The sequence below is a fragment of the Camelus ferus genome, chromosome 2 (genome assembly GCF_009834535.1).
Source record: "Camelus ferus isolate YT-003-E chromosome 2, BCGSAC_Cfer_1.0, whole genome shotgun sequence".
Taxonomy (NCBI): domain Eukaryota; kingdom Metazoa; phylum Chordata; class Mammalia; order Artiodactyla; family Camelidae; genus Camelus; species Camelus ferus.
Genome location: NC_045697.1, coordinates 10,993,254 through 11,008,063, shown reverse-complemented (window position 1 = coordinate 11,008,063; position 14,810 = coordinate 10,993,254). Strand labels below are relative to the sequence as shown.

The 14,810-nt window shown below is 42.4% G+C and overlaps 1 protein-coding gene across 10 annotated transcripts in view; it reads left to right on the top strand.

Annotated features, from left to right (window-relative positions):
* LDB2 (LIM domain binding 2) overlaps nucleotides 1–3,220 on the top strand; it is a 349,997-nt gene extending 346,777 nt beyond the window's left edge. For 4 of the 10 annotated variants that reach the window (XM_032494451.1, XM_032494442.1, XM_032494457.1 and 1 more), the window contains exon 8: nucleotides 1,878–3,220. In XM_032494451.1, the coding sequence (XP_032350342.1) occupies nucleotides 1,878–2,108 (231 nt within the window). In that variant the 3' untranslated portion in view covers nucleotides 2,109–3,220. The other 6 variants (XM_032494475.1, XM_032494481.1, XM_032494462.1 and 3 more) reach the window with 2 other exon arrangements.
* The last annotated feature ends 11,590 nt before the right edge of the window (nucleotides 3,221–14,810 follow it).

Sequence of the window (14,810 nt, the reverse complement as noted above, 5' to 3'; positions counted from 1 at the left end):
CCTGGTCCCTGGTCTTTCCACTTGCCTTCGTTCCTGATCATAAGCGCGGTCTCCTAATTTCCTCTAACAAATGGTGCATTCCTCTCCTGAACACCCCAGCGGGTCAGGTAGAGGCCATGTTCCACATAAAATCCTACTGGCATTCTCGCCACTCAGAGTCTGGGTCCAGTTTGCATCTCACCTGAAGAGTCCTCCTCCCAAGTCTCCTCACTGGTCAGTGTCACATCCGGTTCTTTGTTGTGTCACACGTACGTTCTTGGAAGCACACAACAGAATATCCTGCCAGTACCCAGACTGCTGAGTCTGTCCAGGTTATGTTTTAGGCATTTACTTCATCTGGGGCATTTCTCTTTAAAATCATTGTCATCAGATTCCCTAGACTGATTGGTCCAAAAACACAGAGTGAAACCTATTGATTCTCTCCCCTAATTCAAGGGGAATCAATCAGTCAAACAAACAAGGTTCCATTCCAAAACAAACCAGGTAGTCATTAAGGATTTGTTCAGCTGGTGGGGTCTCTGGACCCTCGCTTGCCCACAGGCATATACCACCAACATAGTGCCCCCAGAAAGCCTCTCTTGCCCGTGAAAAGAATGCTTGCCCTGTTGTCTAGGTGTTTCATCAAATTAGCCACCCTCTCGGGAAATGCACACTTAGAACTCCACACGCGTCTGGTCCAGCCTGGCTTTCCAGCCTCGGCGGAGGCTGACGGCAGCTGGGTAGGCTCCTGGGTCATGGCACTCTCAAGCAGATGATTACACAGAGCCTACCCATCAATATTCACCTGACAGGGGGCCTGTCCCAGTGCTAGGTCACTCGTCAACCCCGTAAGGTCCACTTTGAACAGAGAGGCCAGCATCGTGTCCTTCTCCCTGGTCCCGGTGCCTCTCCAGCAGTGGCCTCCACGATGCCCCCGGCCACAGTAGGTGGCCTCCTGGTTCGCACGGAAGGACAGTTTGTACTTACAGGAGAGATTAGATGGGTTCTTCTCGCACGCTTCCGTTTCCGATGACTACCCGCTTCATCAGTATAATTATAATTAGCACTCTTCATCTTCCCTTTATGGCACCAGCTGGACAGACTGGTTCTCTTTACTGCCCAGATTGGTGGCAGGGTTGCCTGTGTGGGGATAGGTGACAGGAACCATGGAATAACAGATGGTAAATTCAGGGCTTGTTGGCAATCAGCAGGTTTTTGCTAATGACTTAATTAGCTATGCAAATTGTCAAATCAGTGTGAACATTGTTTTTATCGAAAACTTTACCTAAATTAATTACCATAATTAAGTAGCAGAATGTCAAGGATATTGGCTGCATAAAAGGGGCTGGCTGAGTAGAGCAAAGAGAGATCTGTCTTCAATTAAAATGCATACCGTCCTCGGGACAGAGAAAATGCCATTTGGAACAAGTTGCGTGACTATTGCAGGAATGCATCATCCCTGTGTTGGCTGCTAGTTTCCAAAGCCCCTTAGAGGCCCTACACAAAACTGGTGGATTTTTGGAGGTATTGAAAAGCACCCAGCAGAAGGTTCCATAGCCCTCTCAAGAGTCCCCAGTGTCAGCAAGTTAAAAGCGTGGATTTTTTTAATTTTGAAAAATCCATTTTTTTATTTCTGCAGATTGCTAGCATTGCTCGCTCTCCGGTGTCAGGCTGCGCACTAAGGACATAAACTCGCGTGGTTGTTACACGTCAGGAGGCGATGTTTATTTCCTGTAGAAAGCAAATATGCGTCTTGGCCCCCCGACATTGAGACTTGACCCCGGTGTGCAGTACACGAGCGTGTCTGTCCTAGAGCCCCCAGCTCCTCCCACTAGTGTTTTAAGCTGAGCTTCTCTCTCCCAAGGTTTCCCTGTAATAATGTCAGCTGCTGTTCACAGGATGTGATGGTGGTAGGAGAGCCAACTCTGATGGGAGGTGAGTTTGGGGACGAGGACGAAAGGCTAATCACTAGATTAGAAAACACGCAATATGATGCGGCCAACGGCATGGACGACGAGGAAGACTTCACCAATTCACCCGCCCTGGGGAACAGCAGCCCATGGAACAGTAAACCTCCCGCCACTCAAGAGACCAAATCAGAAAACCCCCCGCCCCAGGCCTCCCAGTAAGATTGACCGGCACCAGAATCCACTGTCAATAGCCCTGTGGGTTACACTCTCTATTTCAGAACCTTACTTACAGGAGAGGAAGGAGGAGAAATTAAAACTTTTCCACGCAAATACCGATTTCTAAACCACAATGATCTGAGCTTCTTTCTTTCTTCCTTTCTTTTTTTTAACTGAGAGGATCATTCCAAATAAACTTCCATGACCCTTTCCTGGAGGCCTTCACAGGTAACACAGATACTGGCACTGATCGTAATTAAAACAAGAGCAAACGCTAGCGCTTCTCCTGGCTCAATTTTAACCACGTTTGTTAATTTCCTTTTCCCGCATCCAACGAAGGCCATATTGTCCATAAACCCTCAGTGCTCAGGATCTCATTATATGCCGAACCCAACTACCGATGACTTTTTAATATTGTAAAATATTTTCTGCTTTTTGACTTGCATCTGAGAGTTTCTTGTTTCAGTAAAAAAAGAAAAGGAAAAAAAATCCGTTTTGGAAAGTAATTTAAATGTACCTTTATTTGTTTTTTTCCTTCACCTTTTCTTTCATTGGGTAACAGCTAAGAGGGCCCAGCAGGGTAATTTGTGGCCGAGCTGATGTCAATTGGTCCTTGAGCCCGAATTGTTTCAGTCGAGCCCGAGTGCTGAAACAAGAAATGTCTTTTTGTTATCAGAAACACCAAGGCAGGTTTTTATGTAAAGAGAGACACTTGGCCCCTTGAGAATGTATGAGTTTGTAAAATTGCTGTTAATCCAAATTATTTCTAAGCCATGTAATCCATTATTTTTGTGGGCAGTTTAATAAATCTGAAACTCTTTTGTGTGTGTGTGTTTTTTTTTATTGTATCTGAGTTGACTGTTTCTTTTCATGGTATATTTCCTGTATAATATTTTGTAAAGCCCTCACCTGGTTCTTTTATGGGACTTTTCTTTGGGGGCAATTCCAGTGTATTTATGTGAAACTTTATGAAAGAACTAATTTTTTCCATTTGCATATTAATATGTTCCTCCACACATGTAAAGACACAGTGGCTCCGTGTGTTATAAAGCAGCTGTATTTTATGTATGCTTCACTGATAAGTGTGCCAATAATAAACCGTGTTAACAACCAAAGCATGTGAGTCTGGATGCTTGTGAGAGCTGGCGGAGAAATCTGCCCACAAGGAAAAGTCCGGAGCCGGGATCCAGGCCCCCGACTCCACATGGCGGGGAATTGACAATCGTGCCATCTTTAACAAGTGTGGCTTCTTCCTCTGCTCATCGCAGTTTACTTGCACAGACCCAGGAGTGCCTTCTTTGCGCCGGGAGGGCCCTGCACTGGCCAAGGATACGAGGATGGGAAAAGAAGGACTGGCCTGTGTTCCCAGGGCTGGCCAAATGCAGAGGCAGTGGCTTCCACTCGCTGGCTGCTTCCTTTGCACCAAACATTTCTATTCAAGGTCCACAGACATTATTTCAGTCAATCCTCACATCTCCACCAAATAGGCATCAATCTCCCCATTAAAAAAAGAAAAATCAGTGCCTCAGCTTACCTATTTTTCTAAAAGATTTGTCTACAGAGATTATGGAAAAGTCACTTGAGGACTTTCTGTTTAAAAAACTTTCATTATATTTTCCCACTTTGTACCAGGGAGGAAGATGAGAGAGGCCATCTGTTAGTATTCACTGCGTGTGTATGAAGCTCCAGGCAATAGTAAGACAGCGTCACAGCCTGTTCTGGAAAAGAGGGGCTTGAAAAGGGAAGCTAAGTGAGGGTACATGTCTTTGGTTGAGATTTCCAGAAGTGGAGACTGAGACCAGGATTCGGGGGCAGGGGGCACAGATTTTTTTAAGGGAATGTTCTTCAGTTTAAAAAAATTCTTTAACAGAGTGAAAGGGGTAAGGATAAGGAAGAGGGAAAACCTAGAAAAGCTGTGGACTCAGGTAGCCTGCTTCTTGAACTTGGCTCATGGAGCAGGGGAAGGCTCAGAGCACAGATCTTACTGTAGACTTATCCCCGCTGAGCTAAGCTCCCAGACTTCTGTGCACCTGTCCCAGCCAGGCATTGCCTGGCGCCATCCCCAGGGTGTGTGGGAGCTGGTAACCTTTAAGAAACATGGCTCCCATCAGCCAAGAGCTGTTCTGCAGAGAAGAGGCAACAGTGGCAGCATCTCGGCAGGGGTGTGCCAGTCTCAGAAAGAGCGTCCGAGTAGGGCCAGACAGTCTGCCTCATTAAGTGACTTGCCCCATCTCAGAGCTCCCAGGTGATACAGCTGGGATTTGGTTCTGCACCTCCCTTGACTACAAAGCCTGAGTTCTTTCTAGAGCATCACATTGCATCCCTGGAACATTGGCATTTTGAGGAAACTTTGTTGCAGTGTGATAGCAACAAAGCCAAAGGAAATACAGGAAAACGGCTACTTCGTTGCTTCCCCACGAGTGTACTGCTAAGGGAACTGCCCGTTTATCCCCCACCCCCCTCACCACTGTAGGTTTTCTTCCATTGATTCTTTAAAGACACGAATAGCAATCATTACAGGCAATGCCTGGGACAATGTATTTGACGTCTGTTCTAGTTCTCTGTTGCTGGATAGAAAATCAACCCAAAACTCAGAGGCTCAAGAGATAATTTATTATTATCTGTCACCCTGCTGAGAGCTCATTGGTCTCTGCCAGGCGGTCTGCACTCAGGGGCAGAGATGCTGGCTGGGGCTGGAGTCATCAGAGGTTTGGCTGGGCTGTACATTCAAGATGGTGCAGTCGCGTGGCTGGCTATGAGGCAGGAGCTGAAGCAGAGCTGTTGACTGGAGTGTCTTCACGTCACCCCTCTATGGGGTTGTCGCAAAATGATGCTTGGATTCCATGAGCCAGCATCCCAGGAGAGGAGAAACATAACTGCCAGTGCCTAGAACAGAAACACAGCACTTCTCGATGCTACCCATCAAGGCAGCCCAGATTCAAAGCCTGGAGGCACAGACTCCACCCTTGATGGGTAAGTAGCCTGTGCCTCCAAGGAGGGGAGGAACTGATGGTGACCGTCTTTGGAAACAAACATCCGCAACATCCCACGCGGTTCACAACCTGGTCGTCGCTCACCTCTCATTCGTATCTTTAGCTCTTCCCGCCTGTACCTGATTCACCATCTACCGAGACTCCTCTGAATACACCAAATGCTTATGTCACATGTGTCTTTTTCCTCTTACAGTGCTGTCCCCCACCTGCTTATGTAGCCAACGCTATTCATTCTTAAAGGGCCGGTTTGATTCTCGCCTCCCCTGAGATGACTCCCCATCTCTGGCCAGGGTCTGCTGTCCCCTCTGGGGTCCAAGAGCACTTGGTTCTCGCTTCTACCTTAGCGCGTTCTTTACAAGTTAATATTGTTAAATACTCATCACTGTCCCACTAGACTCTTCGAGGTCTGATTAGTTTCCCGTCTGGATCCTTAATATCTAAACTCTATCACACATGTTGGTGGAATAGATACAGTTAAAAACTCCTAAACAAGAAATCATGAAATCACTGCGTACCACGTAGTTTTCTGTGAAGTTTCAAACAGCCTGCAGTTCTACAGGACAATGTAAAGTGACGTTTATCCCTGTAGGTACATGTGAGGGTGTGAGGTAGCAGAGATGAGTGTGTGAAGGTTCTCAGAGGTCAGATCAGCACAAAACAAACATTTTATGAAACCCTGGCTCAAGCCTAACTTCTATTACAGAACCCTCTTGAGATTTGTCAGGCCCAGAATAATCCTAAGGGCTACAGTTTATTAAGTCCACACTCTGTGTCAGGCACTTGCTGGGGCTTTACCTGGGTTATCTCAAACTGGGAACGCAAGGGTGGTGCATGAGTTGGGTTTTGCTTTGTCATGATCTCCAAATCTCAGCAGCTTATGACCACAGGCATTTTATTGTTCTCACTCATGGGACTGTGAGTCATCTAGGACAACTCTATTTATTTCAGGTCTGCCCCACAGGTCCCTTTCTGGGACAGTGGATCCCCAAGGCATGCTCCTCTCTTGGAAGATTCTGGAGGAAGTGAAAGGAGATAGGCCAGATCACACACACACACACACAAACATCTGCTCATGTTGCATCCATTGGCCAAAGCAAGTCATGAGGACACCCCGGCGTCAGTAGGGTGGGGCGACACACTCTACCTCTGCAGGCTCCAATGGCCACGGACATGCATGAACAACTGGGAATCCAATCTGCCACTGTCAACTGGTGTCTGGAAAAGTTTTAATTATTTGCCAACATTTAAAAACTGATACACTTCCTATAAAAATTAAAGTTGCTTGCTTCTCTTAGCAAATCTGATCTAACAACCATGGGATCACACTTCTGAATCCCTGGATGGTAACAGTTGGCTGGCGCCAAGTCATGGCCACCCTGCTGGGATGCTCTCCAGCTTGCCATACCCAAACCATTTTGCTCACTCGCGCTACCAACCGGGCTTCTGTCGGCTACTCTTATCAGTTATACCAATGCTCTCTACTCCTTAAAGCTGTGTTTGGAAGTTGGCATTAGGGGCCCATTTTACAGATGTGAAGACTAATGGTCAATTAACCTGCTTAATCCATCTCAAGGGCATCTGACAAGGGATTTATAAATAGGTGGCCCAGTACGTGTTGGAAATTGCTTCTCTCTCCTTCTTTCTTTAACCTTGTGGTGAGAATTTAATGCAACAGGATAACACAACCCATACTGGAACTACTTGGGGTGGAGTACAGTGGGAGCAAGACCAACAAGGTCAATTTCCCTAAAGCAGGATTGGCGGCATCCTTGGGAAATTCATTTTATCATAGGCTACCCTCTCCATCTTCCATTAAAAAAAATAGGCTTTTTTTTCTGATTGTTAGGCAATATATGCTCATTGTAGATCATTTGAACAAACAGAAACAAGAAGAAAAGAAAGTAAGTCCCCTACTTTGATATAACTATTGCTAATATTCTGATACATACCCTTCCAGTTTCTTTCTTCTTGGAGCATATACATTGCAATATTGATAATATACAGAATAGACAATTGTGGACCTGCCCTTTTTGTATAAGGTTGTGTCATGAGCTACCTCATTAACTATTCTTCAAAAACATGATTTTAATTTCAATATAATGGCCCACTAATGGAATATACCATAATGCATTTAGCCATTTATTTATGGCTGGTCAACTCCCTTTTTACATCCGGTTAGAATTTCATAATCATGAATAAACTGGTTGAAAGCTGATGAGTGTATTAAATTCGAAATTCACCTGTTGGCTATTTTCCCTGTGCCCAGCACCATGCTGAGCATTGACGAGGATTCCTGTATCTGGTCCTACCTTCAAGGTGCTTACAGTTGAAATAGAAGACAAGTACGTAAAATGCTACCCAAGCCTATGGGGCTGACTATACTCAACAGAGCATTGGGAATACAAGCTCTGGGAGCGTATAGATAAGGAACTCACATTCACTGTGTGCTACTGTGTCGTGCCCTGCATCTTACTGGGCCTTCACTACAACCAGAGATGCAGGAGTTTTGTATCTGAAGCTCAGAGAGGTTGACTAAGTGGCCCCAGGTGATACAAACAGAAAATAGCAAGGTCAAGTTTGAATCAGCACATGACTGCAAGGCCTGTTCTCTCTGTGGGGAGCTGCAGGAAATCCCTGGGGAGGCAGCAAATGCTGTGATTTCGTGTTGGCAGGAATGACTTCACAACAGAGGGGACGACACTCTGATGCTTGTACACACATCTGAGTGTCTGGTTGGGTCTCTGAATTGGCTCCCTGGTTTCACCTCCTTTGATCCATCACTAGTGTCAAGATGGTGTCTCTGATCATTGAGGACATTGAGGAGTTTGCATTTTGAACAAAACCTAATGCATCAGCATTGCTGGTGTTTATATAAAGGTGTTTTTTAAACTGGAAGCCACTGAGCTAGAAAAGGCACTTGGAAGGTTATTAAAACTATAAATTAAGAAAACTGGTGAAGCAGTTGCTGTGGTCCCACTCATCCCTGTTTTATTTTCAATACCTCTTCATTCCAGAACTTTACCATCGTGGACAAAGAAAAGTTTCTTTATTTTCTAATGACCTTCAACGAATCTCTAGAAAACACAGTTAGCCCTCATAGCAGGTGATTGGTTCCAGGACAGTGCCCCCCTTTACCCTCCCACCCCCAACCCTCCAATCTTCCCATACACACACCTGGGATGCTCACATCCCTTATACTAAATGGCATAGTATTTCCATATAAGCTTCGCACATCTTCCTTTATACTTTAAATCATTTCCAGATTCCTTATACTGTCTTATACAATGTAAATGCTATGCTAAATAATAGTTGCCAGTGGACAAATTCAAGTTTTGCCTTTTGGAACTTTCTGGAATTTATTTTTCAAATGCTTTTGATACACCGTTAGTTGAATTTGCAGGTGTGGAACCTGCGGATATGGAGAAATGACTGTATTTATTCCTGAGTTAGGCAAACAGGTTTGGGAGGAAGTTTTTGTCTGTATCTCTTCCAGAGCTGACTATCTGTGTCTTGAGCCCTTTTCCAGTAATAAGTCATTCTCTCTCTTTTTATTCTTAATTGCTAAAAGTGTTAAATTCAGTCTTCTGGGGTTTGCAAATTCTTCTGTCATGTTTTAATGAAAGTGTTAATGCTCTTAGAGAAATCTGCAAAAATTCACGAATGAGTGTGAAATGGATTTAACTCCTGAGGCCTAGCTATAGCAAAAATGAGATCAAAAAAAAAAAAGGAAATTTACATTTTGTAGGAAGAGGGAATTTTGGAAAACCTAGGCACCATCTAAGGGATCAAACACAGTTTGTTGATTGTGGCAACCTGGGACCTTGTGCTGGGAAAGCTTGTGAGGAGCAGCTCACCGGGAGAAGAGGAGCGTGAACTGTTAGCAATGCCTGCCACTGTGCAGGAGCAGGGGGCTCAGACTGGCCATCTCCGCCCTAAACCACAAGCATTTCAAAGGCAGAATCCTATGGAATTCATCACAATTGTTTCCCTATTACAGGGTGACTAACCCCATTTTCCTGAATCTGTCCCAGTTTTCACACTGAACATCCCTCTTCCTGGGAAAGTCCTCGAGCCCAGGCCAACCTATCCATCCATGTAACAAAACAGACTTCTTCATAATCGTACAGCTACAACTTAGTGTGCGTATTTGCCTTCTAGGCACTTTGCACATGTTGATTACAATCCTCATACCCACTCGGCATAGGGAGGTGCTAATGTCATCACTTTACAGGTAGGAAAACTGAACTGAAGAAACATTAAGGAAGATGCCCAAGGACCTCCAGCTAATAAGTGAGAGAGCTGACATCCAGTCCCAGGGGTGACTGACCTCCCAGATTGTGCTTTTTTTTTTTTTTTTGCTATTCCCATAGCTTTGAACTTTTATGCTAAATAAGACCAAGGTAAGTGCAAGATATAAAATTAACTCAGAGAAACAATCAAGCATCAGAGACCTTGAAAGCCCCTCAAAATTCCCAAGGAACCAGAGTCCTGGTTGTGCAAGCCAGCTACACACCTGCCTCCAACACCATCACTCCTGCAGTTACAGGAGAACGCTGCTGGCTCACCTGAAAAAGCCACCAAGCACTATTTAACTTGGCCAATTAGAAAGTATTCAGGACAAATGACATCAGCAACAAACAGTGGGCAGAACAAGGATTATTTCATTTGGCCCAGTGGAAGCCTCCCTGTGTAATGGAGGTAAATCCAGCCTGTCTTAACTGACTCGCCCTTCGTTTTGCTCAAGGCAAGAGGGCAATTAGGAACTTGAGATGTGCAAATATTAACCACTACATATAAAAATAGATTAAAGAAACAAATTTCTTCTGTATACTACAGAGAACTATATTCAATATCTTGTAATAAACTTTAATGAAAAAGAATATGAAAACGAATATATGTATATACATGTTTGACTGGGACATTATGCTGTACACCAGAAATTGACACATTGTAACTGACTATACTTCAGTTAAAAAAAGAAAGAAAGAAAGAAAAACATCTGGGGCTAATTTGTCCTTCTGTCCAGTTACCTCTGCAGAAGGGTTTTGGGAGTTTGTATTTGCCAAGGGTACCGTGTTAGATTCTTTACAAATAATTAAAGTTGTTGTCTGGAGTGAGGAGAGGAATCTCTGGGGTGGGCACTTTAACTCAATCTAAGGGTCTGCCCTTCTACTAGCACCCAAGAGCATCAGAGTGTTGCTTACCTCTCACTGCAGAACTTGGATAAGGAGGTTACAGAATCCCCAGGCTGTACTGTATTTTTTCATGGCAGGACACAGTAGTTCCTAAAAGAGAGCACATTGCCTACATTAGCATGTTTTATCTTGATAGTCACTGAGTCCAGAAATCCTTCATTTCCTCCTTTCTTTCAAATATGTGCATAAAGTTGACCCCCCATTTTAAACATCCAGGTGAAATACTGTTTCATATTCTTAGGAAAGAGGTTAAAAGATAACTTCTGATTTAAAATGACTCCGAGTTTAAAATAGCTTCTAGCTGCTGCCCTTAAAACAGGACAACAGATGTTACTGCCATCAAAAAACAAATCCTGGGAGTCACAGCCCAGGACATTTTTTGGAAATGAAGAATCATGAGTGGAACCTGATCCCAAGAGACAGCAAAGCAGAGTGTGAAATGGTGTGGCACTGGCCCGGGGGCAGACAAACCAGGGGGAAGTGTCAGAAACACACTGAAACATATATCCCATTTACGATATTGTATATCCATGAGGAAAGGATGAAATTAAATAATATTTAAACAATTGGCTATAATTTTTCACGATTGTCTCACATCTTTACCTTAGCCTGCATATAAAATTTTCAGAAGAATTCAAGATCTTAAACTAAAAAGCAAAAGCACTAGAAGAAAAGAGAATACATTACTAAAATTGGGAGCTAGAAAAACCACCTCTCTTCTCTAAACACCAAAACTTGAAATGATTTTTTTAGTAGACATATTTGGAATGGAACATGTACTTTTGGGAAGCATCTGAACTCTGGAGAGTCAGATGCAGGTGCACACACTCTGACTTTGACACCTACTGGTTGGGTGACCTCAGCAAGATCCTTAACTCCTCTGATTTCCTGTTGTCTTATCTGTAAAACGAACATGTAGGTAGTGCCTACTTGAAAGGTTGTGTTGCAAATTAAAGTCAATATTATATGTAAAACATCTGTCACATGGTAAGACATCAATTAACATTAAGAATAATTTGTATTAATATTTTTTGTAGTAAAGACAAAGTAAGACTCAAGAACATATAAAAATTAGAAACTACAATATAATAGAAATAAGGTCAAAGTAAGAGCTACAGTAATAAGCTTAACTGGTTTAAACTCTCCTGTTAAAAAGTGAAACACATACCAAACATACAAAGAAGAACTCATACCAGTCGTTCTCAAACTCTTCCAGAAGATTGAAAAGGAGGGAATACTTCCAAACTCATTCTATGAAGCCACCATCACCCTGATACCAAAACTAGGCAAAGACACTACCAAAAAAGAGAATTACAGACCAATATCACTGATGAACATAGGATGCAAAAATCCTCACCAAAATACTAGCAAATAGAATCCAACAGCATATAAAAAAGATTATATACATCATGATCAAGTGGGGTTCATCCCAGGGACACAAGGGTGGTTCAACATACTCAAATCAATCAATGTAATACATCACATCAACAAGAGAAAGGACAAAACCACATGATCGACTCAATAGATGCAGAAAAGCATATGATAAAATTCAACACCCATTTATGATTAAAAACTCTTACCAAAGTGGGTATAGAGGGAACATATCTCAACATGATAAAATCTATATATGACAAACCTACAGCCAGCATAGTACTCAACAGTGAAAAACTCAAAAGCTGGGACAAGACAAGGCTGCCCACTCTCACCACTCCCATTCAACATAGTCTTGGAAGTCCTAGCCACAGCAATCAGGCAAGAGAGAGAAATAAAAGGGATCTAAACTGGAAAAGAAGAGGTAAAAGTGTCACTATATGCAGATGACATGATACTATATATAGAAAACCCTAAAAGGTCCACACAAAAACTACCAGAACTAATCAAAGAATTCAGCAAGGTAGCAGGTTACAAGATTAACGTTCAAAAAATCAGTTGCATTTCTTTACACTAATGATGAATCAACAGAAAAAGAAAGTAAAGAAACAATCTCCTTTAAAATAGCACCCAAAGTAATAAAATACCTAGGAATAAATCTAACCAAGGAGGTGAAAGACTTATACATGGGAAACTATAAACCACTGATGAAGGAAATTAAAGAAGACTTTAAAAAATGGAAAGATATCCCAGGCTCCTTGATTGGAAGAATCAGTATTGTTAAAAATGGTCACACTGCCCAAGGCAATCTACAGATTTAGTGCAATCCCTATCCAATTACCCAGGACATATTTCACAGAACTAGAACAAATCATAATAAAATTTATATGGAACCACAAAAGACCTAGAATTGCCAAAGCATTACTGAAGAGAAAGAAAGAGGCTGGAGGAATAACTCTCCCAGACTTCAGACAATACTATAGAGCTACAGTCATCAAGACAGCATGGTATTGGTACAAAAACAGACATATAGGTCAATGGAACAGAATAGAGAGCCCAGAAATGAACCCACAAACTTTTGGTCAACTAAATCTTCGACAAAGGAGGCAAGAATATACAATGGAATAAAGACAGTCTCTTCAGCAAATGCTCTTGGGAAAACTGGACAGCAGCATGTAAATCAATGAAGCTAGAACACTCCCTTATACCATACACAAAAATAAACTCAAAATAGATCAAAGACTTAAACATAAGACAAGATACAATAAACCTCCTAGAAGAAAATATAGGCAAAACATTATCTCACATACATCTCAAAAATGTTCTCCTAGGGCAGTCTACCGAAGCAATAGAAATAAAAGCAAGAATAAACAAATGGGACCTAATGAAATGTACAAGCTTCTGCACAGCAAAGGAAACCATAAGTAAAACAAATCGACAACCTACGGAATGGGAGAAAATTTTTGCAAACGATGAAATCGACAAAGGCTTGATCTCCAGAATATATAAGCAGCTCATATGACTTCATAAGGAAAAAACAAACAACCCCATCCAAAAATGGGCACAAGACCGAAACAAGCAATTCTCCAAGGAAAAAATACAAATGATCAGTAGGCACATGAAAAAATGCTCAATATCACTAATTATCAGAGAAATGCAAATCAAAACTATGATGAGGTATCACCAGTCAGAATGGCCATCATTCAAAAGTCCACAAATGACAAACGCTGGAGAGGCTGTGGAGAAAAGAGAACCCTCTTACACTGCTGGTGGGAATGCAGTTTGTTTTGGTGCAGCCACTGTGGAAAACAGTATGGAGATTCCTCAAAAGACTAGGAATAGACTTACCATATGACCCAGGAATCCCACTCCTGGGCATATATCCAGAAGGAACCCTACTTCAGAAAGACACCTGCACCCCAATGTTCATAGCAGCACTATCTACAATAGCCAAGACATGGAAACAGCCTAAATGTCCATCAACAGATGACTGGATAAAGAAGTAGTGGTATATTTATACACTGGAATACTATTCAGCCATAAAAACCGACAACATAATGCCATTTGCAGCAACATGGATGTCCCTGGAGAATGTCATTCTAAGTGAAGTAAGCCAGAAAGAGAAAGAAAAATACCATATGAGATTGCTCATATGTGGAATCTTAAAAAAAAAAAGAAAAAAATAAAGAACATAAATACAAAACAGAAACAGACTCATAGACATAGAATACAACTCGTGATTGCCAAGGGAGCAGGGTGGGTGGAAAGGGACAGACTGGGATTTCAAAATTTGTGGATACTGACAAGCATATGCAGAACAGATAAACAAGATTATACTGTATAGCACAGGGAAATATATATAAGATCTTGTGGTAGCTCATAGTGAAAAAAATGTGACAATGAATATATGTATGTTCACGTATAACTGAAAAATTGTGCTCTACACTGGAATTTGACACAACAATGTAAAATGACTATAACTCAATAAAAAAAATGTAAAAAAAAGAAAAAAAAATAAACAAACCTAATTACCACCTCCCCCCAAAAAAACCCCAGAAATTAGAAAGAAAAACTATATATTAAAAAAGAAAAAAAAAAGAACCATAAAAAAGGCAGTTCAGATTACAGTACTGAGAATGCAAGTCTTAGGACCAGGGAAATCGGCTTTTGTAAAAATACTGGGTTTAAAAAATAATTAATCTTTGGATCCTAACTTTGGAGTGGGGGGGTAATGGATTTATGCTTCCCATTCCTTGTGGAAGGAAATCCACTTGCTTGATGCCCTTCAACTCCCTCAACCCTCCCGCCTGGGCAGTGAGGAATCTTACTGGAAGGATGACTTTAAGAATGAAAACCAGATGCAGCTCTTTCGCTCTCTTCTTGCTCTTGTGGAGAAAGTGCACATTCTGCTGGCTCGTGGGGCCCGGCTAAGCTTACTGTCACGTGGGGAAGCAGGTCTTCCCAGGAGGTCTTCAGGGCTGCAGGGCCACCTCTGACTGTATGGCTATGTCTCCCTGATTCAGTCTGGGAAGGCTGCTTGCCTGCAGATAAAAGCCACATTCTCCATCTCAGCATTGTTCATAATAAGGTATTCTGTTGATGTCCATATAATGTAACTCATATCCCACTCTAAACTGATTCAAAAT